At 41.1% G+C, this 25,577-nt stretch overlaps 1 protein-coding gene across 1 annotated transcript; it reads right to left on the bottom strand.

Moving 5' to 3' along the window:
* Positions 1-785: 785 nt before the first annotated feature.
* On the bottom strand, positions 786-25,577 carry MMRN2 (multimerin 2). The gene is made up of 7 exons (XM_010714182.4): positions 24,960-25,577; positions 14,428-14,550; positions 13,399-13,505; positions 12,019-12,084; positions 10,593-10,766; positions 7,607-9,508; positions 786-5,480 (listed from the first exon to the last, which is right to left on the bottom strand). Exons 1-7 carry the CDS (start codon positions 25,238-25,240, stop codon positions 5,092-5,094), a joined length of 3,042 nt encoding a protein of 1,013 aa, XP_010712484.2. The 5' UTR covers positions 25,241-25,577; the 3' UTR covers positions 786-5,091.

Below are 25,577 nucleotides of genomic sequence, written 5' to 3'. Positions count from 1 at the left end.
TGTGAATGGCAACTTTGATTGCTCAATGGAGTCATGAATTCCTTGATGCTTTATAGTCCTCTGCTTCTTGGTCTTAAGTTGAGCACAATGATAAAACCAGACCTTTTTTTGTCTGATTTTTTTTTTTTTTTTTTTTTTTACTCTGCTTATAGTGAAACCAAAAGCAAATCAGAGTTGAATAGCTCTTTGAACATGTGCCAGTTGACTACATGCTGATTTAAACTATATAAATTTATCTCAGTGGGTCAAGTCAACTGAAAAAGGGGGGGAAAAAAAAAAAATGGACGAGGGTTTCTTTTGTTGGCTTTTTGTGTGTGTGTAGTAATGTCCAAATCCTGAAATTTAAGCTAATATGCTTCTCTACTGTTGGTTACAAAATTATGCAGGTGTTTCTATACAGCCTAAGTTTATTGTGTTTTATGGTTCAAGTAAATGAAAAACAATCCAGGGGATACTTGGCTTTGAGTACACAGTTGTCTAAAATCTCAGATGTTTTTCTCATTGCAGAAATGTGCCAGCTACTAAACTGCAGCCAAGTCAGTTTGAGTTTGCAAGGAGGAAAAAATAAGGTCAATTTTGAATCATTTTGTCTACATAAGGATATGTTTTGATCAGGAAGAATCTTTGCTTTAGAGATAGCTTTTTACGATGTCTATAAGGGTTTCATGTCTAAGCATCACAAAAGCAGTTAACCAGTAAATTGTAAAAATAACCATAAAACTTTTTTTCTTTGAAGCGATAAATTCACGTTAGATTTGTAGAATATTTTTATCTGCTTTCAAACCTTTTTTTGAAAAAAAAACCTTTTTATTTTTGCACGTAATACCAATAATTTACAGAGCCCAAAGATTTGCTCTTCTTACTGTTAGTATCTTGAAAGAGTAAATTTTCTGTCACGATTATGGCTGTAGTTGACAGAACGTATTCAGTGATTGAACTTAGCATGGCTGTGATGCAGACAGTGGGATTTCTTATGTTCACATCACAGGAGGACATAATGAAAATACTGTGAGTAGCTAAAATCTTGCACCAGGGTGTTTTTTTGGACCAAGCGACCTAATGTTGCTCCTAGAAAAGGCCACAGGATGGCGGTATATCGTAAAGATATGAGAATCCTTTTAAACATGGTGGGGGTTTTGGTGGCTGAAAATCAGTTCTACTGCCTAATAGTGATAAATACCAAAATCATAGAGTTGATGTGTAATTGCTTTTCACCTTCGTATTAAGTTTTTTCACTAATACACTCACATCAGTTCTTAAGAACTGAAAGCCGTGTCCAGCAGCATCTCTAACACCCTCACAGTTACATTTTGTTTGAAAGCCAAAAAGCATACTAAGTAGTAAAAGCACACTGAGTAATTTCTGAAACGAATAATGAACTTGAAGTAAAAGCAGAAGTACCAGTGATTTCAGTTCCATAAATTCCATCAATCCTTTCTCTAGCTTTATCTTCACTGCTCCCCAAAGCACTATTTTAGTCTGTCTCACTGATGTTAAAGGAGTAAGTCTTTCATACTAGGTGTGAATCAGATTCCTGAGAGGCCCACTAATATGAGTGGATCACCCCTATAAAACTGGTTCTTGAGGGGTGACCACCATGGACTTCAGAGGCAGGATGTGGGCATGTGAGATGGGTTCAGATGAATCTGACTGCAGGATTTGGTGAGATCAACTACAGAAAGATAATAAAATAGAAAATTCATACACAAAATAAGAAGTTGATACACGAGGGCTTGAATTGTGAGCCAAGTAAGGAGCTCCTCATAGTAATGGGGAAAAAATTAAAGAACTTTAATTTTGAAAGGCAAAGCACTGCAAGGTACATTCATAAAGCGTTTTGCTTCAGTAGCAAAAAGATTTTGCAAAGATGTTCAAAGATAGAGGGCATGGGTTTATTGTTTTAATATTTTTATAGCTTGTTTATGATTTGGAGATTTGAACTACTGGTAATAATTTCTGGACGTTACAGGGTTTTGGGAAAGTATTAAGAGAAGCTGGAAAGTATTTTTAAATATGAGACTCACGTTGGTGATAGTGCTCAATAGGTGTGTATTTAAAGCAAAAACAAACAAATAAAAAACCTCATCAGTTAGGAAGGAAGACAAACTTTCTGGCTTATTCTGCCAATAGAATGCCTGAATCCATTATCCTTCCTACACTTTTTACTTCAGAATGTAAAAATAAGAGTTTTTCCAGTCAGATATCCCTTCTTTGTGTTTGCAGGTGGTTAACTTGAACACATACTGAAAGCATACAAATATGAAAATGTCTTTATATTAACACTATATTCACTCTGGAGTCGATCTCTGAACTTACCTGCCTTATTCTTCAACAACAATAACTCTGTTAAGCATGGCAGTACCAAACTTTGAAAAATCCCACTTGGGAGAACTGCAAGGATCAGAGATCGCACATGCAGGCCTTTCTCTGTTGCCTGCTGAGCTGCTACCTACCTTGCCTCTTTCCAAGTAGCTGTGTACTTGTCATTCCAGTTGAAGTTTTCTGTCAAAGCCTTAAGAGCAAGCAAGTGTATTTGAAAACATATATATATATATATTCTCTTGATGTATTTAACTATAGCACTTGGTTGGTACCTGCAGGATTAGTGTGCACTGAAAAGCAAGAGGGTCCTTACTCTCTCCTGACCTAGACAGCACCTAGACACCATAGCTGGGCCGCTGGTAAAATAAAAAGTAAAAAAATGTCTGGGTCACCTCCTTGTGATAGATTTTACTAACAGAACCCAATCTTACAAATTGATGGTTTTATTCCTTTTTGACATTTTGCCTCTTGCCATTTTTCTTCTCTTCCTTCCTCAGATATTTTGGCAGTCTAGGGCAGAAGATGACTGAGCTCCTGGGTACCCAATGCTGCTCACTGCAGAGCAGTGCAAGGACTGACTCCTTGCTGGACAGATGGGGAGACTTGTCCAGTTAGTCTCATGTGAGTGGGACTACTGGCTAGGAGTAGGCAGGAGGACATAAACTGCTAATTAGGTCAGAAATGGCATTTTCTTTTTCCAGAGATGCTGAATTTCTGTGTCTTCATCTGTGTCTGTGGCTTTTTGTTTCTGAATCAGTAGAAGGCATTTAATCATACTAGTTTTTAGATCCTTATTTGTTGTTGTTGCCAATCCAGAAGGAAAATAACAATCTTATCAGCAAGTCAGTAACTAAAACCACTTTGTAAACTCAACAGGTACTTGCTAAACCGTTGTCTTGAGTGTAGTGTGTATTGGTACCAATGCTTTTTAATTGTCTTGTAGTGTAGAATACAAATAGGTGGGGCAAAAAATTCTTAACAGCAAGATATTTTTCTGTCAGAAAACGCTATCTTAAAGGGCATAAAATACATCTTAGGAATTCATCTCATCAAAAGCATTGGAGATTTTAAAATGCATTTCATTTTGCCAATGGAATTGTTTTTATATAGTTTTGTAACGTGCTAGGGAAAACAAAGAACAGAACTTCAAAATGAACACCTTTGGAGATGCTTCATTTGACAGAGGAAAAATTCAGGATGTGGCCATTCTGAGGTGTTTTTTTTGTTTTTGTTTTTTTTTTGTTTTTGTTTTTTTTAAACTCAGACCTCTACTGTTCACAAATTCTGCTCTTTGTTTTTTTCTAACTACAAATTTATTTTATATTCAACCATGACATTAGGCCAGTGAGCTTGTCTACTTGCTGTTAATTTAGTTTGCTCACTCAATTGATTTTAAACTACTAAATGTTGGGCTATCTGGGCTGCATTCACAACAGGAATATCCTTAGAAATAAACTATATTTTCAGCAATATTTTTTTGTTATTGTTGACATATTCCTAATGTCTACGTTAGGAATGTATATCTAATACACCCTAACAGTGTTATGTTATTACTAAGTTTTGCAGTGTTGTTGAAATATACCAGGTCTAGAAGGAGGGAGGCTCAGCCGCTTCTAAGATCCTTGCTTACAAAGGCTGTACAGGGTGCATCTTATTGGATTTGATCGATTATTATTATTTTTTTTCCTAGTGTTTGTGTTACATACAGACTGAAATGTTGAGTTAGAGTGAATTGTAGAAGTTTTCAAGACGCTCTGCTTGGTCCACAGAGAACAGAAAAGCAAAATTGTCTTGGCTTCTTGGTTTTGAGCAACCACTTAAAAAAAAAAAAAAAAAAAAAAAAAAAGAAGTCATTGCTAATATGTAGTCTGAAATGTTTTTCCTTGATGGTGATGGGAATATCTGCCACAGGAAGGATTCTTTTTTCATAGAATCCTAGAATGGTTTGAGTTGGAAGGGACCTTAAAGATCATCTAGTTCCAACCCCCCTGTTGTGGACAGGGTTGCCAACTGCTAGACCAGATTGCCCAGAGCTCCATCCAGCCTCACCTGCCAGGGATGGGGCATCTACAGATTCTCCTGGCAATCTGTTCCAGTGCCTCTCTGAGTAGATAATCTCTTCCTGTTGTTTACATCTACCTTCTTTTAGTTTAAAGCTGTTACCCCTTATCCTGCCACTATACCCCTTCATAAAGAGTCCCTCTGTGGATTTCCTGTCGGCCTCCTTTAGATACTGGAATATGGCCACGACGTCTCCCTGGAGCCTTCTCTTCTGTAGTCTAAACAACCCCATCTCTCTCAGCCTTTTTCATCCGAGAGGTGCTCCAGCCCTCTGATCATCTCTGTGACCCTCTTCTGGACATGCTACGAGATACCCATGTCTTCTTTATGTGGGGGTTCCCAGAGCTGAATGCAGTGCTCCAGATGGGGTCTCATGAGAAAGGAGAAAAAGAGAAATGAGTTGTAAGTGAAGAAAGCCCCGCAAAGCATCTGTTCTAATTAGGTGCAATTCTCCCTGTGGAAGGAATTGAGAATGTGTATTGATATGTTTGGAATCCAAACCATTAGGTCATCACTTAAAAATCCCATTGCTGCTCATTAGCAACTAATCAAAAGCCAAACACTTCCAGAAAAGAAGCATGAAGACAAACCTAGAGTAGTGCTATGTTTAAACACATGCAGTAGGATTGAATACATCACAGATGAAGCAATAGTGAATTGATCCATTGCATCTATGGAAAAAATATCAGTAAAACACAGTGTTACTGTTCATGTTTTAAATAGTAGGAATCCACTCATTGTTGTCCCAGGTGGACTCCGTTTCTTGACAGTGCCCTGCAGCAATTCGAAGCATACTTTCTCTCCCTTTTCCATTTCTGCCATAGCAAAAGAAGTTACAGTATTTCCATCTGGTGTCTTCCTCTGACTACTTGAGACAGTTCTCTTGTACCCACGGCTAAAAGAGAGTTGTCCTAGTGCTGGTCCTGAACTAAACTCCACAGAGATGACAAACAGGTAGACGCCTTTGTGCGGTGCTTTAAAGTAGCCATGTTCAGGAAAATAGCTGTTTCCATAATTGAGGTATGTTTCGTTAAATTTCAGAGCTTTTTCTTTATCCTTTCTGTCTGAGAATCCCACATGGAATGCTACTGATGAGTCTGAAAAAGAGAGAATAACAGTATTTCAACAACGAGCATTCCTCTTCCCAGCTATTGCTTTTTATTTGCTCAGGAGCCCGAGTCATGATGGAAACTTTCAGTTTTTAGATGCTGTGCAGCCAATTAATAATTCTAGATAAAGTCTTTTGGAAACATTATCTGTGATCCAAAACACCTTTCCTCTTTCAGACAAGAGCAGTGGTACTTGTTTATGCAACTATCAAAAATGCAAGGTGAGGAAGACATAAAATTAAGCCAATTCACATAAGGGGAAGAAAAAAACCCTGAAAATATGAAATGCTTTTTGAGTATGAATGCTCTTCTTTCCTAGTCCTTCTTGCCCAGAGCTGTTAACAGAAGCAGGGAGTTTGTAAAGACACATGCACCTATGAGGCACTCAGTCAACTACCTGAACCTGTTCTGAAGCCTACTCTCAAATTACATACACTGAGAGATTGAAAGTGCCCAGAACAGGCACAGAGAAACTTTGGCAGAAAACTTGCTTTGTGGGGAACTTATATGCAGACAAGGCTGTGAAATGCTGTGGTTTACAGAAAGTCAGTTGGGTTGCTTCCAATCATGATCTGAGACTGGGGTCTTTCTATTAAGTGTGAGAGCACTGCACTGCAGTCCCCGAAAGCCTGCCTACCTCAGCTGCTGGGATAGCTGCAAAAGGTGGGAGCATTCCTGTTGTTTCAGCCTCATCATCATTGATACGGATGAATAAACTTTTCCAATTACTTCTAACAACCACTCTTGCTATTAAAAAGAAGTGCGGTGTTCATTTGAGCTTCTAGGACTGAAAATTTTGTTAGGAGTTCTGTTTGCATATTTCCAGTAGTTTCTAGGCTGTGATCTGTTTTCATGTGTTTTCAAATTTGTTGGGAAGTTATCTTGCAATTCTCTTTTTTAGAGAAGTAGTCAAGCACAAATAAAAAATCCTGAACTAAAGAAAAGATTTATTCAGTGTGATCCTATGACATGAATAGGCTTTTGTTTTTCTATTTTTTTTTTTTCAAGTAATATTTTTACTTTAGGATTCTTAGTAGAAAGACAAACATGCTTTAGAAAATAATTCTGTTTTGCTGGCACGTAAGGCACCTTATTCATGGGAAAGAAGCAAAGTCAATAGTAGTTTAACTGCAGGTTTTTGTTCTTGTTTTTAAAATAAAGGCCAGAAATAGCTGAGGGAAAAGAAATGTAGACTGAGGGAGTGACGAAACAGCTGATTATAGAGACGAGGCAGATATCACAGCAAAGCACAAGGCTCAGTGATTTTTCCTTTAAAGTCATTTAAGCTCTCTAGATGTGCATTCTGTTGTGTGGGAAGAGAAAGAGATTAGATCAGGATCCTTAGAAAGGCATAAGGGTGAGACCAACCAGGAGAGAAAAAATTGCACTCTTTTTGCTGTCCTGAAAACAATTTGAAATATGTTCTTTGCTTATTCATTCTTAACTCCAGTTTTGCAGCACAGTTGCCTAAAGGGGCTGATTTTTGTTCTATGTTATGTGTCCATAGCAAAGGCTGAATCATAAAAGCCAGTGGTAGAACTGTGGCACTTGTAATTACATGGTGCTTTTGGCAAACTGATCCATCAGTGCAGTATAAGACAAAAACCTACCTTAGCCCTAAGAGAGAGATTGCACTCTGGGCAGTTCTCCCTGTTCTACTTGCACAAGTTATTGCAGTTAATTTAATGTATCTGTCCAGACTGATGAGGGTTTGATGCTTTGAGTATACCCCTTACAGACTGAAATAACTGAGAAAGAAGCAGCAAACCATGAGGCCCAGTGTTTCCCATCAGCTTTTCAAGAGTTAATTCCATAAACATGAGCATCTACAAACAAAATTTGGGTTCTAAATATCTAAGGTTGAATTACACAGCAGCTATAATGTTTTTTTTTCCCTGGTTTTGAGAAAAAATGTACCAGTGTATTGACTTGGTTCTCAGTCGAACAGTTTATTTAGATGGAAAGGCAGAGATATCAAAATATCTCCCTCAAACATCCCACAGGATATCTGGCAGGTTGCAATTTATATGCTTTTGAGAGAATGGGAGTTACTTGCAGCAGGGCCCAGAGAGAAGCTAGAGCTGCACGTGAGCAAGTAAGATAAAAGAACCTACCTTTTTCCAGCAGTTCAGTCTGCACTCTATTTCTTCCACTTACTATCTGTGTATTTTCTCTCTGCTTCTCAGGCCTTTTTTTGTCTCTTTGCTTGTCTTGACCTTTCTCTTGCCTTCTCACTTTTTTGGTAAGCATTGACTGAATCTTTGCAACATCCAGACTAACATTTGAGGCAAGTAATCCTTCATCGCTTCCAAACAGCTTTTTGAAAATCAGCAGATGCTTTTCCAGCTTCTCTTTAATTGTTGCTAAATCTCCTGAGATAATTTCCACAGAAGTGTTAAGTGGTTCTACTACGTTTGCAATTGTATGATTACAGCAGATACTCATGTCATTTCTGGATTCGTGTCTCTCGATTGCCAGACTCAGATATTTGATGTCATTCTTCAGAGTCATTATGTCATTATACGTTGAGCTATGCAAGGAGTCATCTTTGGAAGCCTCATGATTAGGTTCCATATGTTCTACACTGCTGAGCTGATTAGCTTCATCCAGTACAGAGAGTGTCTGAGTTTCCTGTTTGGGAAGCTTTGAAGATGCATGAACACTGTGATTATTCTGTTGTCCTCTCTCCAAGCGATGGAATCTCTTTACAAGAGATTCTAAAGTCATATTTTGGTTTTGGAGCTTATTTGAGATCTCTTTCAGAAATTCCTGCAGCTGAACTACTGATGATATTAGGGTACTGGGATCTTCCTCAAATAGGACTTCCATAAACTCTTCTCCCAGTAAAGCCTCCAGTGCAGCTTCGTGCCGCATGGCGTCTTCTAAAAGTGAGCCGAAAGAACTGTTGAGGTACTTGATGTGTCTGTGAATTTCTTCATCTTTCTTCTTCAAGAGGCCTATGTCTTCTGAAAAAGATGCAACTTGCAACTGAAGCTGTCTGTTTTCTTCTTGACGGAGATTAAGGGACTGATGGATAAATGGAAAGGCTGAGGAGAGCTCTTCGATTTCATTCCTCAAGAGATCTTTGAAAACAGATTCTAACTGCTTCGTATCCTTTGATTGTTGGCCCTCAAGGGAATAAGTGATGTTCTTTAAATCTTCCTCAAGTATATTGGTGTCAGAAGGTATCTTCTGGCAATTACATTCCTCCATATATCTCAACAGATCTGAATAGTTTTCCTGAAGATTTAAGAGAGTATCATTCATCTCTGATATCTGCCTTTCCATTGCTGCTTTATTTTCTTCAATAAGAACTGATTTCTCCATTAAAGTTATTGAAATATCTTCAGGCCTATACTTGGAGATATTTTTTTTCAACTCCTTAAACCATCTCTCTAAAACTGCAATATTCTGAAAGGCCACATCTGACTCCATGTAGAGCTCTTTAAGCTGTTTTGCATGCCCTGCCAGCATGTCATTTATTTGTCTGATGGCTAACTGTGTAGTTTCATCTTTGGGACTGTGATGCGAGGAGAGTTCTGTTAAATTTTTTTTCAAGGCCTCAAATTTATTTTCAAGATTGTCTTGCTCGTGTTTCATATTTGTTATGTTGTTGTTCAAAGCTAAGTGATGGGACTGCTGTATCTTGTGATGCTTCTTCAGCCTTGTGTCAGTATCTGCCCTGATTATGGTGAGGTTATGCTCAATACTAGCCTGCTGCATTTGCAATTGATTCTCTATATCTCTTCTTATTTGATCAACTTTCAACACATTTTCCTGGACTTTAGATTCGAACTTAGTTCCCAGCTCCTGGAATTCTTTTTTAGGCACAGTGCTCTGTTGGAATCTTTCTATGCTTTTCTTGTTGGTTTCCACATCGTGGGACAGGTTTCTTACTATGTTGGAGAGGTTCTGTAAGCTTCTGTTGAAGCTTGCCCACATTGGGTTCAAATGTTTCCTTAGAAAATTCTCCATGTGGGGAAACAAAAATTGCCGCAGAAGCCTTTCCTGAAAATCTGTTAAAACAAAGTTAATAATAACAATAATTCTGTTTAAGAAAGCATCTTAATCTGACCAAGGTAACTCAAGGATATATTTTTCTTCAGTAACTGCCATCTTAATTCCCAAAATCTGAGCACATGCTGAATTATTTATAATAGCAAAAATAACCTTATTTAAATCAAGGTTAATGCAAAACATGTTGTGTTTCTGTTTGCAGGCTGTAACTTGGATATGTATTGATTGCCCCATTTAAGTCAGAGAAACACTGCATTTTTAGACCTTGTAGAGCAGTTTTATTAATGGTTGTAATTGCTCATTTTCACAACAGTTCTTATCTGATATGCTCTTGCTTATGCAGTTTTCTCATACCATTATTTGTCTGATGCTTTCTATGATGTCCCTAATGCTTCACAAAGTTACACAGCATCTTAGCATCTGCACATCCTAGGCAGAGACTCAATAACTTGAAAAATCTATGAGGAGTCTGTATTAGTGTGAATTAGAGTAAGGCTTGATTTTGAACTTGAGCATATGAACTGAGTGACTTGAAGTTCAGGCTGTATCACTAGAAGACGTTTCTGTAAGTCAGTGGTTCAGATTAGCAGTTCAAATTCAGTACTATTCAGACCAAAGTTTCCACTGCAGTATAAAGCAGGAATAATGTTTCAGATAAATGGGCGTACATTGTATTTTTACTATGTGTACCAATCTGAGATTCAGCACATCAGGCTATGAGTCTGAAAAGAAGAAGAAAGAATACATCTAAACTCTGCATCCTCGTAGAAAAGAAGCCATGGAAGCAGAATAGTAAGCTAAAAAATTAGTGTAAGCAATCTCTTCATTCTGTGGTTACGGCAGATTCTAAAATTTCTGAAGAGTATGAAGAAATCTGCCTTTAATTTAATTTCACATTTTGACTTCTGCTTGGATTTAATTCATCACTTTGTATTGGAATTGCACCCATTTTCTTCTCTCTTTGGAAGCAACCTGCAGACCAAGGGATATTAGAGTGTATTCTGGTTCTCAGGTTCTCCTTCTGATCTGCATGGTCTTACAGGGCCTGTTGACATGGTAATAATTCTACATCAGACCTCTCACCTTCATTGCTCTGGTTCACTTCTAACACCATGCTTGTACCATTGTTTTCAAATATCCTCTGTAAGTCAGCTAAGTTGCTGACTGCTTGATGAATATCACTTTGAAGATCATCCAGTAATGCCTCCTGATTTTGAATGACTTCCAACAGCTCTCTTGAATCCACTGGTGTTGACACTAATCACAAGATTCAAAAAGAAAGTGTCATGCAATGAAGTTGCAGCAACACGTATTCCCACAAGACCTGTGAGCTCTGAGAACACCAGTGTATTTTTTTTTGCTCTGGAAATCTTGTAATGACATTTAGGGATCTGTTGATTTATAGCAGCTTAACTACAGTTTACTTGCAAACGTTTTTTTCCGCATTGATGGAAAATTTATTTAAATATTAATACAAGACCTTCAACCATGCTAGCCACGATGGTGATAAAATATTCTTCATTTAATACCTCCCCATGCCATAAAAACATTCTGAAATAATAATTGCTTTCAAGCCAATTGACAGGAAGGATAGCTAAGCTTTACAACCCAGAATAAAAGGACAGGATGAAGGAGCAATGAAGGTGTTACATTCAAGAGAAAAGATTCAAGAGCATAAGGGTTAGGTGTCACCGCTGGCTCTCACAGAGGGACCCTTTAACTTATATTACTCTAAATAAATACATGCTAACTTGAGCTGAAGAATTAAAAGTGTATGCTGAGTTGCAAGACCCAGTGTATCTTAACTGTGCCATCCCCGGGACCTCTTCCCTTCCAGGATTACAATTGACTTTTCAAGCTGATGTTTTATAAACTTGAGTCTTCTAAAGCAACTGTTTATTCATTCAGTGCTGAGAGCATAGTGTAAGGAAGACTCTCTTTCAGGGCTGTAATGCTATCCTAAACCCAGTTGCTGGAAGATATTTAGTAGCACTACAAGCCACATCATTTGCCATATAGTGAGGAAAGGTTCTTCTTGGACATTAGATTGGCTAGATAGAGCACCTGAGATAAGAATCTAGGGTATCTCATAACAATATTCTCAAAGCTACTGGTAGTGGCTCTAAAATGGCATTTGGAATAGATTTTTTTCCTGGTAAATCTTCTGAAGTGCTTTCCTATGAATCCACCAAGCAGAACAAGGAATTAAACATCCACGCTAATGAAGGGTTTAACACCAGCTGCCACGCTCACTAGATTTAAGTGATGATCAGCCAGCATACTATTGTGAAACTCTTGGCTGAGAACACTCATATAGTTTTATAGCAAAAACACGCATAGATGGCAGTGAACGATGCATAGTTGTGTAAAAACTTTCCCAAGTAATGCTTTCGCTAAAGATATTATCCATAGTTTATCATGTTAAGGGAGCAACTGAAAATCTGTCTTTTGCTCAGACAGTGACTTGAGATGGAAGAGAATGGCAAGCTATGTAAGTTCAAGAACATACTGTGGTTTGAGGACTCTTCTTGTCGTCCTTCAGTTTGACTTCTCGGTGCTGGAATGACATTAGGATCTGCAATTGAGATGTGATATATCTGTGAAAACACTTTAAATGCAGAGATTAATGCAGTTCAATAAGGCAAGAATGTGCAGTTTCACTTGCAGTGTGACGGATGTGGAGACTGGCTTCTGCAGAGCAGGTTTCTTAGGATAAGGAACATTGTGTTGGGAGAATTTCACTTGTGGTACTGCACCAAAATGCAACACCTTGTAAATGATAACGCTGTGCAGTAGGGATGTGGTTTTTAAATTCATACGGAGTTACTGATCATAAGAAGTTAGTCTGTTACAAATAGATGCTTTTCTCTGGAGAGTCCTATCAAAAGTTCTGCAAATTCCTCTTTCCTGTTCCAGTTACATGAATGGTCTGGTATTGTAGCACCAGCTACAGTGGGTGGAGCTGTACCAACAAAGAGATAAAAATGAAGCAATTGGTTTTGGTCTGTGAGCATAACTGAGTAGAGACTAAGCAAAACACATTGTATTTGGTAATAGCCTTCTATCATCATAAATAGAAGCCAGGCTGATAAATTACCTTAGAGATAAGAACTGTGGAGAGGAGCTATCTGCACAAAAAACCTAAGCCAATAGAGATATAAACAGGAACTCCAAACTTTTCTGAGGAGCCTATTAGGGTAGGTGAAATGGACCAAGATTTTCGTTTGAATGTTTGACTTCTTTGTTTAACGCCTTAATTACTATGGAGAATTATCTTTTTATTTCAATATCGGTTCTTCCACTTTTGAATGAAGAGTTCTGTTAAATCTTCTGAGTGTTGTGAAGCATTGCACTTTTTAAACCGTGCTGTTCTCCTCCCCCCCACCCCCCCATGCACCCTTTTATTTAGCAGCTGCTGCCATCAATATTCAGCAGTACAGGGAGCTGTGGTGGTTCATGGCACAGAAAGGCTTGCTTTAAACTGGACGCTTGGCAATTTCCCCCCAAAATTACTTCATCCTCTAAACTAATTCTTTGACATATCGCATGCTGGTGTTACTTTCTTTTATCATTACTTTCTATGTGGATTTAGGCAGAGATGGAGACTTCATAAGCTTCATAGATGGAGTTTTACATGTGTCAGCTCCCCCGGTAAACCAATGCTTCTCTCCAAGTGTGAAGATTAGAGGAAAGTGTTGTTGCTGTTAGCCTTGTTTAAGGCTAATTACACCTCCTTCCTGTTGCAAGGCATCAGAGATTTGGGGCATAGCATGCCAAAGAAAATAAAGCATCAATTCCCAAACCAGAGGAACAAATAGGTAAGCTGTTTTTTGCCACAGTGAATGTCGTTTAGTCTTAATTCTTATGCACGCTCTCTGGCTTTCCTTACCACGTTGTTCACAATCCTTCCCAATAAATCCAGGGCAGCACTTCCACTGCAAAGACTTCAGAACCTTCTGTTTCACTTGATAGACTGGCTTCAGGGCTGTCCTGTACCTGGGGAGCAGGGTCCAGGTGTTAGTTTCCAAGTTATGGTCAGCTGGTATCACGTGGGGCAGATCCACTGACTAACTGTAGGCTGGTGCCAATGGTGTCCTAGATAACTAATGCAGAATGTGGTTAAGAAGTTTGTCGTATATTTTATCATTACTGCTCAGTAAAACATGTTAGCAGCAGTTGACAGCAATATTATTTTCTGCATAAGATTGGTTTTCAGAACTGCTGTTTGCAACAGGAGGTGTGTGCCAATTCATACGTGCTGGCAGAATGTACCTACTGTTCAGGTAGCAGTCTGCATTGGTCTACCTCACCCCCCTCCTCTTTGTTGTCCTGTAGGGATTTTTGTCCAACATGTTGCAGTAATCTGACAGGAGTCTCAAATAGATGTTACAGCTGGCAAATATCCATAATTATCAGCAACAGAACTCTAATATTTACTGTTACAGAGCCATCCTACAGGCTTTCACCTGTGCTCTTTGGGCAGCCAGTCCTTCTGAAATAAGAATAATCCCTTGGGCAGTTGTGTATCTGTAACTATGAATAAGTCTCACTGATGGTCACAGGCAGAGCTTTTTGGTGTTTTGTTGTTGTTTTTAAGTTGTGTGTGTATAATTAGGACCCGAAAATTGTGAAAAAGATGTGATTGTTTTGGGTTTTTTTCCTAAATTAATGTTGATTAGAAAAATCACTTAATCCCCTTGTAGTCCTATACTTGATGGTTTTTAAAGGCAATAATTATCCCAGGTTGCTTAAATGCCTTATGATAGGTACGTAAATCAGACATTACCTCACCCTGGTATTGAATTAAGTCAGTGCTTGATTTGTTTTAAAAACGTACCAGTAAGTAGTTCTGAAAATCTAATTTAGATACTTCAGAGAATATCCTGTTGTCTCTAGTGGTTTCATCTAGGGAACTTACATGATCTTCTGGCAATCTGGAGCTCCGTTTGGGCAGGGCTGCTGGGAGTTGACAATGTACTTCTCCTTCATGCAGGCTTCAATGTATGTCACCAGACGAGACTGCATGAAAGAACACCAGTTCCTATTGGGGAAGAAGAGGAATTTCAAATAGGTCTTTTAAAGTTTCTGCTTGTAAAAGTGTCACAGAAGGGTGAAATGTAGAGGAGCTTTGTTTTTTAGGCTGGATGATGAGGAAAGTGAAAAATATTTGCTAGCCTCCCCCTCCTCGACTCTCTGTTCCTTTGTTTTCATTTGGGATGCTTATCAGAGTTTCTAACAGAAGGGTTGATTGTCTGAACTTTGACGCATTAGTTCCATTTCCAGCCTTTTCATTCAGCAGGAGAAATTTCCAACCCATTATAACCTGCAGGTTAATGTTGCTTTAAATGTCAAACTGCCTGGATGGGCATGTTGCCATTTCAGATGCCTCACGACTGACTCATCAGGTCTAGACTGAGTGCTTCTGGAAAATTAATCCTACATAAACTCAGTTAATAATCGGTGTCTTCCAAAATATTGCTACGTCTGATCGGTTACTGGGCCATCTTGATTTTTGCATCCAACCCCTGGTTCCATCAGATCATCAGTTCTGTAGCACTCCTTTGATGGCCTCTAAGGGGTTTATGTCCTCCTTATATTGCGGTGCCCAAACCTGCACACAGTGGTTGAGGTGAGGCTGCACCAATGCAGAGTGAAGTGGGGAAAAAGGATGTGCAAGCTTTGCTGGGTCAGAGAACCTGCAGGGAGATGAGATGTTAATAAACACCGTGTATCTCCTTAAAGCCTGGAGGGAAAATAGAAATAGAGAATAGAAAGTATTTTGTGTCATTGTGCATATTAGTAAACTCCTTTTCCACAAGAAATCAAGACTAGTTTTTCAAAACAAAAGCAGGATCAGGTCTTGAACAATGCCAGTTGTATCCACAGGGTATTTGGAAGGATCACGAGGTATTCCAAAGGTTTGTGTTAAAATGGAGCAGAGCATTGTGTGGGGGAGAGGTGTGCCTGATAAAGAACAGCTGAACTTTAGGCAGTATATTTTTAAATGGGAACACGGGAACTAAATCTCTGATAATCAGCATATATGGAAAAAATTTGCCTTTCTTGTCTGAGTGCAGAAACAATGGGGAACCGACTTGAGCACGAAAGCAGAAGCTGTGGTCATGGCAGCTGGGAGAGTAGCGGGGCAGCCAGGAGAAGGGAAGGAAACTGGAGAGGGAAAGCAGACAGCCTGGGCAAGCTGGGCAAGTTCCCCACACTCACTGCAGCCAGCTTCTCAAGGTACAGCATGGCTGAGATGTCAGCAAGCACACCTTTGTGGGCAAAGCTGGTCAGTTCTTAGAGACGGGCATGAAAGCTGTGCAGAAGCAGTCTGCTGCCACTTTTTTTGTGGTTCCAAGCCAAAATAGCTGTCCCCTGCCATGTGCCCAGCAAGCCATGGCTGTGAGTGGCTTTTGCAGCTCAAATCCTCTCTGCTCTATTTTTTTTTTTTAGCAAAATAACCTGGCTCACGCACGCTGCTAGCCAAGCAGGCACTGGTGCCAGGTGCAGGGCCTCAGACCTGCCCAGTGGGGTGCCTGCCAGATCCCAGCAAGGGTCCACATCCCATGTGGAAATCACTTTTTCAAATATGATTATTTTGCTTTCATGTTTTGTTCTTTCTTGATGAAAACAACCCACGCCCCATGAATCATCATCTGTGCCGATTCGTTTTTCCCACTGTGTGTGGCTCCCAGACAAGTCCTTTTGGTCACATAAGCCTTACAAATCTACACGAAATGTTTACATGCACAAACCTGTGTGAGCAAGATGAGTGTTTTACTATTGCAGATATAAATGCACAAACACATTTAATAGAAAATAAGAAGATTCTTTTCAGAACCTGCTACCATGCTGTAGGTATCTGGTGGGCTTACTTCTAGGTTCTCACCCATAGAAGAGAGTTATGTTGTGTCAGAAATTGACCCCAACCTGCTGCTTGGGTAATTATGCATTAGGTAGGACATATAATATGAAGCAAAAGGAATTTGACATACTTTGCATAAAAGCTGCCTTTAGTGGTAGTCACATTTCTGTATGTTTGTTTTTTCTTTAGTATCTGCTTGCTAGTTTTCCCTGGCTCAATGTAAAAGTTGATTTGTGAAGCTGAATGGCAATATCATATTATGCTTTGGTTTTAATCATAACAGTTTTTAGTGGATTTGAGTTGGATTCAATTTATCAAAATGTATTATTTCGTTGAGTAAATATGTAAGGCCCATTTTTCCTATCTGCAAAGAGCTGCAATATAGATACATGTGCCCAAAGGTGAAACATTTATTGCAGTATTTTTATATATCTCGTCAAATGCTTCCTTTAAGGAAACTTTGCTATCTACTACTAAAAATACTCCTTAATTGTATTAACCTTGAGGGAAATACGTCATTCCTTAACATTAAAGTGGAACGATTTTAAAGACTTACAGAGGCTTGATCTGAAGTACAGTGAGACAAATGGGAATTCTGCACTGACACCAATGGGCTGTGAAGCCTCAGTGACTGCCCTTTCACAAAGAGAACTTCATTCGGCCTATTTCTGGGACACAGAAGCTTTATGTTCTGCTTCTGTACTTTCTCCCCCTTGTGATTGTGTAGCTTCACTCACTGAGTATACCACCAGCTTTGCACTCTCTGCTTTCATCCTCTTTAATAGGGTTTCCTTTCAACTCCAGCCTCTGTGGCCAAGGAGAAGCTGCTTTACAAGGAAAATAGGAGAGCTTTATTTCTAGGGTGGGGGATGATGAAGCTTATAGCAAAACTGCAAGTTGGAGCAACACCAAAGTCAGCCCTACAAAACCAGGACTGAGGATGCTTGTTTTGATGCTAGGGATGGTTGGTTTTGCTGTTGTTGTTCTTGGATATTACACCTGCTTTTTCTGAAACACAGCAAAACACAAGCAGTTCTGTTTGTGATGTCAGAATTTGGTCAGACATCCTGCTATCACAGCAGCAGGACAGGAGGTAAAGCAAAGTGACCATAACTTTGTTACAATGAATACAGGGTTGGTTCTTTTCCGCGCAGTGCTACAACTGATAAGAGCAGCATGATGTTAGATGAGAATAATGTCCCCCAGCACAGCCAGGTACTTCATTTTTATTGGTGGTCTCCTGCTTGTCACTGTAATGCATCATTTTAGACAGTTGCTGTGTCAGTGGAATTTTTGCCTGAACAAAAGCTGCAGGATGTTGTTTTTCCATGAGTTTTGTTATTCCTTTGTCTGTGCTCATGCAGCAGAGCTGTCCTTCACATCAGTTTCCTCCTGTTTCTGTTCTCAAGGAAGGCAGTTCCTATAATTACTTTGAGAACTCCTGCCCAGCGAATCGTGACTATTACTGACAGAGCGCAAGTCTTTTAAGGCCCATAGCTCTTTCCTTTTCTGTACAGTGCAAAAGGCACCAGATATGCAATTACTGCTGCTAAGATGTGCTACTAGATGACAACAGAAGGCTGTCCAGTTCTGGGCTCCCCAGTTCAAGAAAAAGACAGGGAACCTCTGCAGAGAGGCCAGTGAGGGCCAGGAAGGGGGCCTGCAGCATCTCCTGTACGAGGAAAGGCTGAGAGACCTGGGGCTGCTCAGCCCGGAGGAGAGAAGGCTGAGGGGGATCTTATCAATTCTTGTAATTATCTAATGGATGGGTGTCAAGTGGATGGGGCCAGGCTCTTTTCAGCAGTGCCCAACAACAGGAAAAGGGGCAATGGGCACAAACTGGAACACTGGAAGTTCCACACAAGCTGAAAGAAGAACTTCTTTACTGCCAGAGTGACAGAGCAGTGGAACAGGCTGCCCAGAGAGGTGGTGGGGTGTCCTTCTCCGGAGGTATTCAAGTCCCACCTCAAGGCTTCCCTGTGTGACCTGCTGTAGGGAACTTGCTTTAGCATGAGGATTGGACTCAATGGTCTCCAGAGATCCTTTCCAATTCCTACAATTCTGTGTTTCTGTGACTGGTCTCTGAATTTGAAGTGATTCCCCACTAACTTGTGTAGGCTCCTGACTTATTCCAGTTGAAGCAGAAAAAAAATCAGGCTTTAGCAGTAGAATAATCTGTGTTCTGTTTTTCCCACAGTGCAAAGCACTGACAATGAAAGAGCACTCAGTTTAAAAAAGAGGGAAAGTATTGCATTTAAATTAGTCTAAACTGGGACTGTGCATGTCAGTTTTAAGAAAGACTCATCAGTTAATTCACTGGGGAGTGCCAAAGGGATTAAGTACTTAAAAAGGTGCTGGCTCTCATAAGGAACAAGGTGTGCCCTTGTTTTTAATTAGCAGCTGATGTGTGATTGCTGGTGTCCTGTCAGCACATCAGTGAATTCTCTGCTCTGCTGAGCAGGCAGCAGTGTGCATCAGCCAGGCAGCAGGAACTACTTCTCCTGTTTCCCTCTTTTCCTGATTACGGGTAATGCTCCTCGTGGGCAGGAACTTTGTGCCTCATGCCTTGAGCATCACTGGTTCTCACTGGGATTTGATGAATGTAGACTGATTGATTTGCAGTTAACCATAACAAGCTCGGCTGAAAGAGCAGCAATGCCAAGCGTGTGGATTTCCTTGCAGTACTACAAGTCTCCCAGTGTCCCAGTTTATTCCAGCTGTAATGCCAGTCAGTACATTTTCAGCTGAGGCCTGTCCTGCAGAATGCTTCGTGACTATAGTGCCATGATGGCTTCCTGAGTAAAACCAGTCCTGAACTTGGATCCTCACAGCAAGCAGCATTTCAGAGAAAGCAGACTTGGCTGCAGTGGCTTTTGAGGCAATCCCACCTGTTGTACAGCTACTGCAGAGAAATTTGTGCAAGAGTTTTCTTCTCTTCGCAAAGCATTCGCAGCCGTTTCCTTCCTTATGTTTCCCTCAGCACAGTGCAAGTTCTACAGCCCGCTCTGAGGGCAGCTTAAACTGGGGTTTCATCTTCTGATTGTTGCAGATAAAAGCGCACTCACTTCATCTTGAAGTGGGATTGCAGCTGGTGTTCCCTGCCAGCATAGCTGTGCTTGTGCCAGCCAGTCAAAGATGCAGAACAAGACAAGGTTCCCAAACTGTGTGCGCTCACTCAGCAGCAAGGCTTGTCCTGATCATCTTTTCTTCCCAGCAAAAGATTTCGGTTTGCTCAGGGCTGGCTGCTAAAGGGCTTGTTTGAGGGTTCACAGAATCACAGAATCACAGAATTGTAGGGGTTGGAAGGGACCTCTAGAGATCATCGAGACCAACCCCCCTTCCAAAGCAGGTTCCCTACACCAGGTCGCACAGGTAGGCGTCCAGGCGAGACTTAAATATCTCCAGAGAAGGAGACTCCACAACCTCCCTGGGCAGCCTGTTCCAGTGCTCCGTCACCTCACCATGAAGAAGTTCTTACGCACATTCGTGCAAAACTTCCTATGCTGCAGCTTATGTCCGTTTCCCCTCGTCCTGTCTGCTCTGCCACCCACACCTTAGATATTTATAGACCTTGGTCAGGTCCCCTCTCAGTCTTCTTTTCTCAAGGCTAAACAGATCCAGTTCACTTAGCCTTTCTTCATAGGGGAGATGCTCCAGGCCCTTTGCCATCTTTGTGGCCCTCCGCTGGACTCTTTCCAAGAGATCCCTGTCTTTTTTGTACTGGGGAGCCCAGAACTGGACACAGTACTCCAGATGAGGCCTTACCAGGGCAGAGTAGAGGGGGAGGATCACCTCCCTCGACCTGCTGGACACGCTCTTCTTAATGCACCCCAGAATGCCATTGGCCTTTTTGGCCACGAGGGCACACTGCTGGCTCATGGCCAACCTGTCATCCACCAGGACGCCCAGGTCCCTCTCTGCAGAGCTCCTCTCCAGCAGTTCATCCCCCAGCCTGTATTGGTGCATACAATTATTCCTCCCTAAGTGTAAGACCCTACACTTGCTTTTGTTGAACCTCATCCGGTTTCTTACTGCCCAGCTCTCCAGCCTGTCCAGGTCTCGCTGAATGGCAGCACAGCCTTCAGGCGTGTCAGCCAATCCTCCCAACTTCGTATCATCAGCAAACTTGCTGAGGGTTGCCACTATACCCTCATCAAGGTCATTGATGAAGATGTTGAACAAGACCGGACCCAGCACAGACCCCTGGGGGACACCACTGGTTACAGGTCTCCAGCCAGACTCTGCACCACCAACGACGACCCTCTGCGCTCTGCCAGTCAGCCAGTTCTCAGGGTTAGGTTCTCAGGTTATTGACCCTCATCTCTAGGAAGGCTTTGGATTCTGTCACTACACTTAAACAAAGATCCCTTGCTACGTTCTGAAGGAACAAATTGCTACAGCTTGCACTGATGACCCATGTAACAATGGAAATGAGAGAATCTTTTGTATGTGGAGAGCTAGATAACTACTGTACTGAGCTCAGTGAAGCTATGTTTCTTCAGGAACTGCTCATCAAATACACAAATACCATTCCACCTGCAGACGTGCAACTCAGCAAGAGAGTTGAAGATTTCCAAAACTCCTGAAAGGAGCCAAGTGCCAAGTTTTGATAGGAAAGCCACTGCTTCTGTTAGCGTACTTGGCACTACAAAAGCTATTGTTGAGCACTCTGGCCGTTCCACTAGTGTGCAGGATGTCAGGGGCTGAAGATCACATTAAAATGCATTTAATCCAGAAGTTGCTTTATTTTAAGCCTGTGTTCTATTCCCCTTTGGTGGGAAATTTCAGTATCCCATAAACATCCTAAGAAAGTCCCTCTCTAATGTGGAAGAAATAGATGAGTCAGTGTGAAACTGATATTAATCAGATCAATGGATGTTTTCCTGAAAAAAGCAGAAAAGAAAATGGGCTGTTAAGATTGGGCATTGTTTTGACTTTTCCCAGAATAAGAGTCTGTTTTGGTTTCCTCTGCTTCTTTGCACTCTGAAGGATGGGTGCTCCCCCTTTGGGCACCCTGGCTGATCACAGACACCAGCTCTGTGGCTGTCTCAGTGCAGGGCTAAAGGAAGAGGTGCGTGTTTCAGCGAGATAACAGCACTGCTGGCTGACATCAGGAAGCCTTCCTCCCATCAAGAGGTGACTTGACAGAACTGTGTATACAAACCTTGACAGAAGTCAGCATGATTAAGGATCTACTTATTCTGCAGATTTTTGCCTTTTCTATCAGGACTCAGGATTTTTTTTTTATTAGGTTCCTTTCGCCCCCTTGCCCCCCCTAACATTTTAAATGTAAGAAAAATTGCAATAGATGGGAGATTGAGCATCTGATTGTGGATAAAGGAGAAAAGAGCACTAAAATATCTGCCATGATGGAGATACAGTACACACAAGACAGGAGCTACCTGACAGTGATTTCACTTTAGGAAAGAGGAGAATTCTATGACTTTGTCATAGAAAGGGAAGCCAGGTTTAGCTCCTCTGCTTATCCCCACCTCATCACCACTTCCATTTCTCCTTCACTGCGTGAGCCATCCATTTGGGGATCAGCTCTGTCAATGTGGTTACTGAGGGGTAAAGTCAAAAATAGCCTCTGCGTTTTTTTTTTCTTTTTTTCTTTCTTTTTTTTTTTTTTCATGAGCTTATTTTTAATCTGGAACACTTAAGTGATCTGGTTTACAATGTTACTTGACAGGTCAGGCCAATTGAGGATACAGGGAACTCTGGGCTTTGCTGCCCAGGCTAACATGTGATGGAATTGTACCTTTTAGATGCTTCGTTTTTGTTGTTTGTTTTTTTTTAAAGAAATATGAATATTATGCGCATGAAATCTGAGTTGTCAGTGCAATTCTTTGCTGCAGGCAATTCTATGCTGCAGGCACAGGGATTGGATTAGAGCCTGCATGGGAATTATGGGTATTATATACTGTATATTTATGAAATCTATAACTTGTTTTTACTGTTCTCACTCTTCAGCTTCCGTGCCTAAAACAGATGCTAAAGGACTACAGATCTTGTGCTTACATTTCCCTTTTTACTTCTGCTGGTAAGTTTGTGTACTCATGGATCCATTTGTCTCAGCCATAAGGAAGTTTTGTCGTGTCAAACTGATCAATTGCACAAGACGTAGTTTCTGGGAAAAAGGAGGAAAACAGAAAGGTGGTTTCCTGTGGAAAATGAGCTGCTTTTGGTTTTGCAAATAGCACATACAAACACTTGCCAACTTTGAACAAGCACAGCTTCTCTAGAGTGCTCGGATACAAGCAACAGCTGAGATACCAATCTCTTACCTTGCTCTTCCTTTAACAAACAGTTGAAATTGTTCTTTACTATCCACACATTTCTCATTAAAAACTGCCTTATTTTAAAACTCTGATTAGAATAACCTCATTATTCTGAGAGGAATTCAGTAGTAACATAACACATCCAAGCATATGACTGGGCCTCAGTGAGTCATTTCACCTTACATGCTGAAACAGAACCCAGGGAACTCCAATGGCCTGGGGAGTATTAATCATTATGGTCTCCAATTATTCAAATGACCATGAGAAAAATAATACTCATTTATTTTGGAAAGGTCTAAGAATGTTTTGTAACAATCATCATTTCTAACACGTAAGAAAAACAGCAAGAGTTTGGGGGAAAAATCATTAAATGTTGCTAGGAACGTATCACGGAGTTACCATGGACCAGTGGTTGGTTTCTGTCACCCCAGAGCTTTTAGTGGTGTGTCTGGATCTCACCGTGTCTCTTAGTTCCTCATAATTCCCAATGCCTTTTCCCTTGCTTTCCTTGCTCGTTCCTTCAGCCATCTGCAGCAACACTAAGAATTTGGAGCACAGGCACAAGCAGACCTGTGCTGTCTGTTAGTGTATATGCTCTCCCCACTCAATTTTGGGTACAACTCCTCTGAAAACGTTGTATTTCTTTCCTGAGATGTGCCACCTTTCTGGGCTTGCGCACTCTAATTGCGATTGCTCCAGCAAAAGACCGAATACCCTGAAGCTACCGGCAGGCTAGATCTTGACTGCGTGTAGTCATCAACGTTGCTTTTTAATAGGGAAGAGCGTTGTGATTTGACTCATTATGCAACCATCTCCTTAAAAGGAGGAAGCATTTCTCTTCTTGGGAGGAAATCAGGATGAGTAACAGCTTGTGCCGAATGGCGTTACACAAGTTGGTGCTGAACAAAGCCACACAGCAAAGGAAAAGATCCTAATTAGGAGAGTATGTTACAGTGCCTTGCTGACCTCTACAAGTACCTCTTTACACTTCTGAATTTTTGTAGCTTTTAGATTGCTATCAGCATTTGAACAAGCCATCAAATGCCTGTCACCTTGCAGTATAGCACACAAAGCCATGGTAATGGTGGTTCTGTTTTGCTTTCCTTGCTCTGCTAGAGTCTGAAATGCATTAACCAGCAGCTGGTGAATTAAGTGTGTGCCATTACTGTCCAACAGAAAACTGCAAGTCAATACTTAGAAAATGATTGGAGGTTAGTGCTATGGCATACAGATTTGTGGGGAGATGGAGTATGAAGGAAAACAGGGCTGTAAGCCCTGCGCTCTACTACATGCAGAAGGGAGGCCTTAATATTACAGGTAGATGAGATCTAGAAAGAAGATGGCATGCTTTTGTTTGTGTGGAAAGGAATTGTGACATGAACGCGGTTTTACAGCGTCTTTCCAGGTCCCTTCTCTCCCTTCCCCAAGAACATTTGAAGAGAAGAATCAGAGCATCCCGAAGCAGTGAGCTGTGAACAGCACTCACCGTGCTGCTGTTCCAGCCGTCCTGAGCAGTAGCCTTCCATCAGTGCTATAAAAGATTCATTCCCTGTCCTGATTGGTTTTCATCTATTTAAAACATTCAGGGACCTACTTACATGCCCTGTAAAACTCACAAAACGCGTAGCGTTTGGAAACCTTTCTGGTGAAGTACGTGCTTTATCTACTCTGAATAGGTACACAGCTAGAGATGATCATGAGAAGCATGTGAAAATCCTTTTTTGTTTTCTCCTTTTTCTTTTGGTGGGGGAAAGCTTGAATTTGTAATATCATGCTGATTTATTACTCCTTTCACATTTTCTCCTTACTGTTCCTGTTTTGCTAACATCCCACTCTTCTTTTTCTCATCTTCCTCTTTTCCCCAAGGCCCAGGTCTGAGCTGAGTATGTTCTGGTGATAAGCAAAGGTTGCCACAGTCGGTAAAAACCCCCATTGGTGTGTGAAGAGAAAAAGGAATGAATTTTATCTACTTCTGCTGTGCCTGAAGTAGTATTCTGTGTTATTGTGCTACAGGGGAGCTGCAGGGCACTGCCTCATGGCTTAGCCATGCCAGGTGCATCCAGGCACCACATCCATCCTGCTGTCTTTAGGATAAAGAGTCAGCCACGTCTGTGGTTTCATCCTTCACAAGCGATTATATTTTCTGTTCCTGTAATTAGAACACATTAAACTTCTATTTGGATGCAGACTGATCCCTAAAATCTAATGGTTTTCAAAGAGAAACCTTTATCCATAATGGTCTTTCATCACGTTTATCATACGTGACTCCATCATGAGCACGAACATGCATATTTGGGTACTCACCCATTTTGGGATGGCGGGCTGACAGCTTCCAGCTGCTCTCTTTCTCCCTGGTGTGGGTAGGCAATACTCACAGGGTATTCTGGCACATCTGCCCGGCGCCCTGCTGCCTCCCAGGAGCCCTCTTCTTCCTGCAGCAGAGTCCTCTCCAGGTCTGTGGGGATCTGGTGGCTCTGTGCCTTTGAGCCGTGCATCGGAACATCGTGGTAGCCGTGATGGTCGATGTGCCGGGCCAGCTTAGCCAGTCCTATTGTGTTACAGATGAGCAAAACCTTCACTAGCATTGTGGGCTTTTTTCCCACCCGATTACACCTGTCTCTTGTTCTTCTCGCTGGAGCGCAGCCTGAATTAGTGCTGGAATGCCCTGGCAATATTCTTTAAACGAAAAGTTGGAAGAAGGAAGGAAAAAAAAAAAAGATTTGTAACAAAGAGCGGAAAAAGCTTTCAACCCTCCCAGCCAATGTGGAAATGTCCGTGGCCATCAAACAATGTGAGCCTGGTTCCTGTGTGGAATGCCTATAACAGAGGAGGGGGAAAAAAAAAAAAAGGTGGTAGGGATATAACTTATTCAAGGAACTTCTGAGTTTGGCTGCCTTCTAAACTTATCTGTGAACAGGAACT

The sequence above is a fragment of the Meleagris gallopavo genome, chromosome 8 (assembly GCF_905368555.1).
Source record: "Meleagris gallopavo chromosome 8, MGAL_WU_HG_1.1, whole genome shotgun sequence".
In the NCBI taxonomy this organism is placed as follows: Eukaryota; Metazoa; Chordata; class Aves; order Galliformes; family Phasianidae; genus Meleagris; species Meleagris gallopavo.
The sequence above is the reverse complement of the archived record's forward strand: the minus strand, read 5'-3'. Positions and strand labels throughout refer to the sequence as shown.

Coding starts and splice junctions, on each gene's coding strand:
- MMRN2 (XM_010714182.4), bottom strand. CDS start 25,240: ATGCTAGTGAAGGTTTTGCTCATCTGTAACACAATAGGACTGGCTAAG. Junction 9,509..10,592: donor AGTGAACCAGAGCAATGAAG/GTGAGAGGTCTG, acceptor TTGTTTTAACAG/ATTTTCAGGAAAGGCTTCTG. Junction 5,481..7,606: donor GACTGAACTGCTGGAAAAAG/GTAGGTTCTTTT, acceptor TCTCTTTTTCAG/ACTCATCAGTAGCATTCCAT.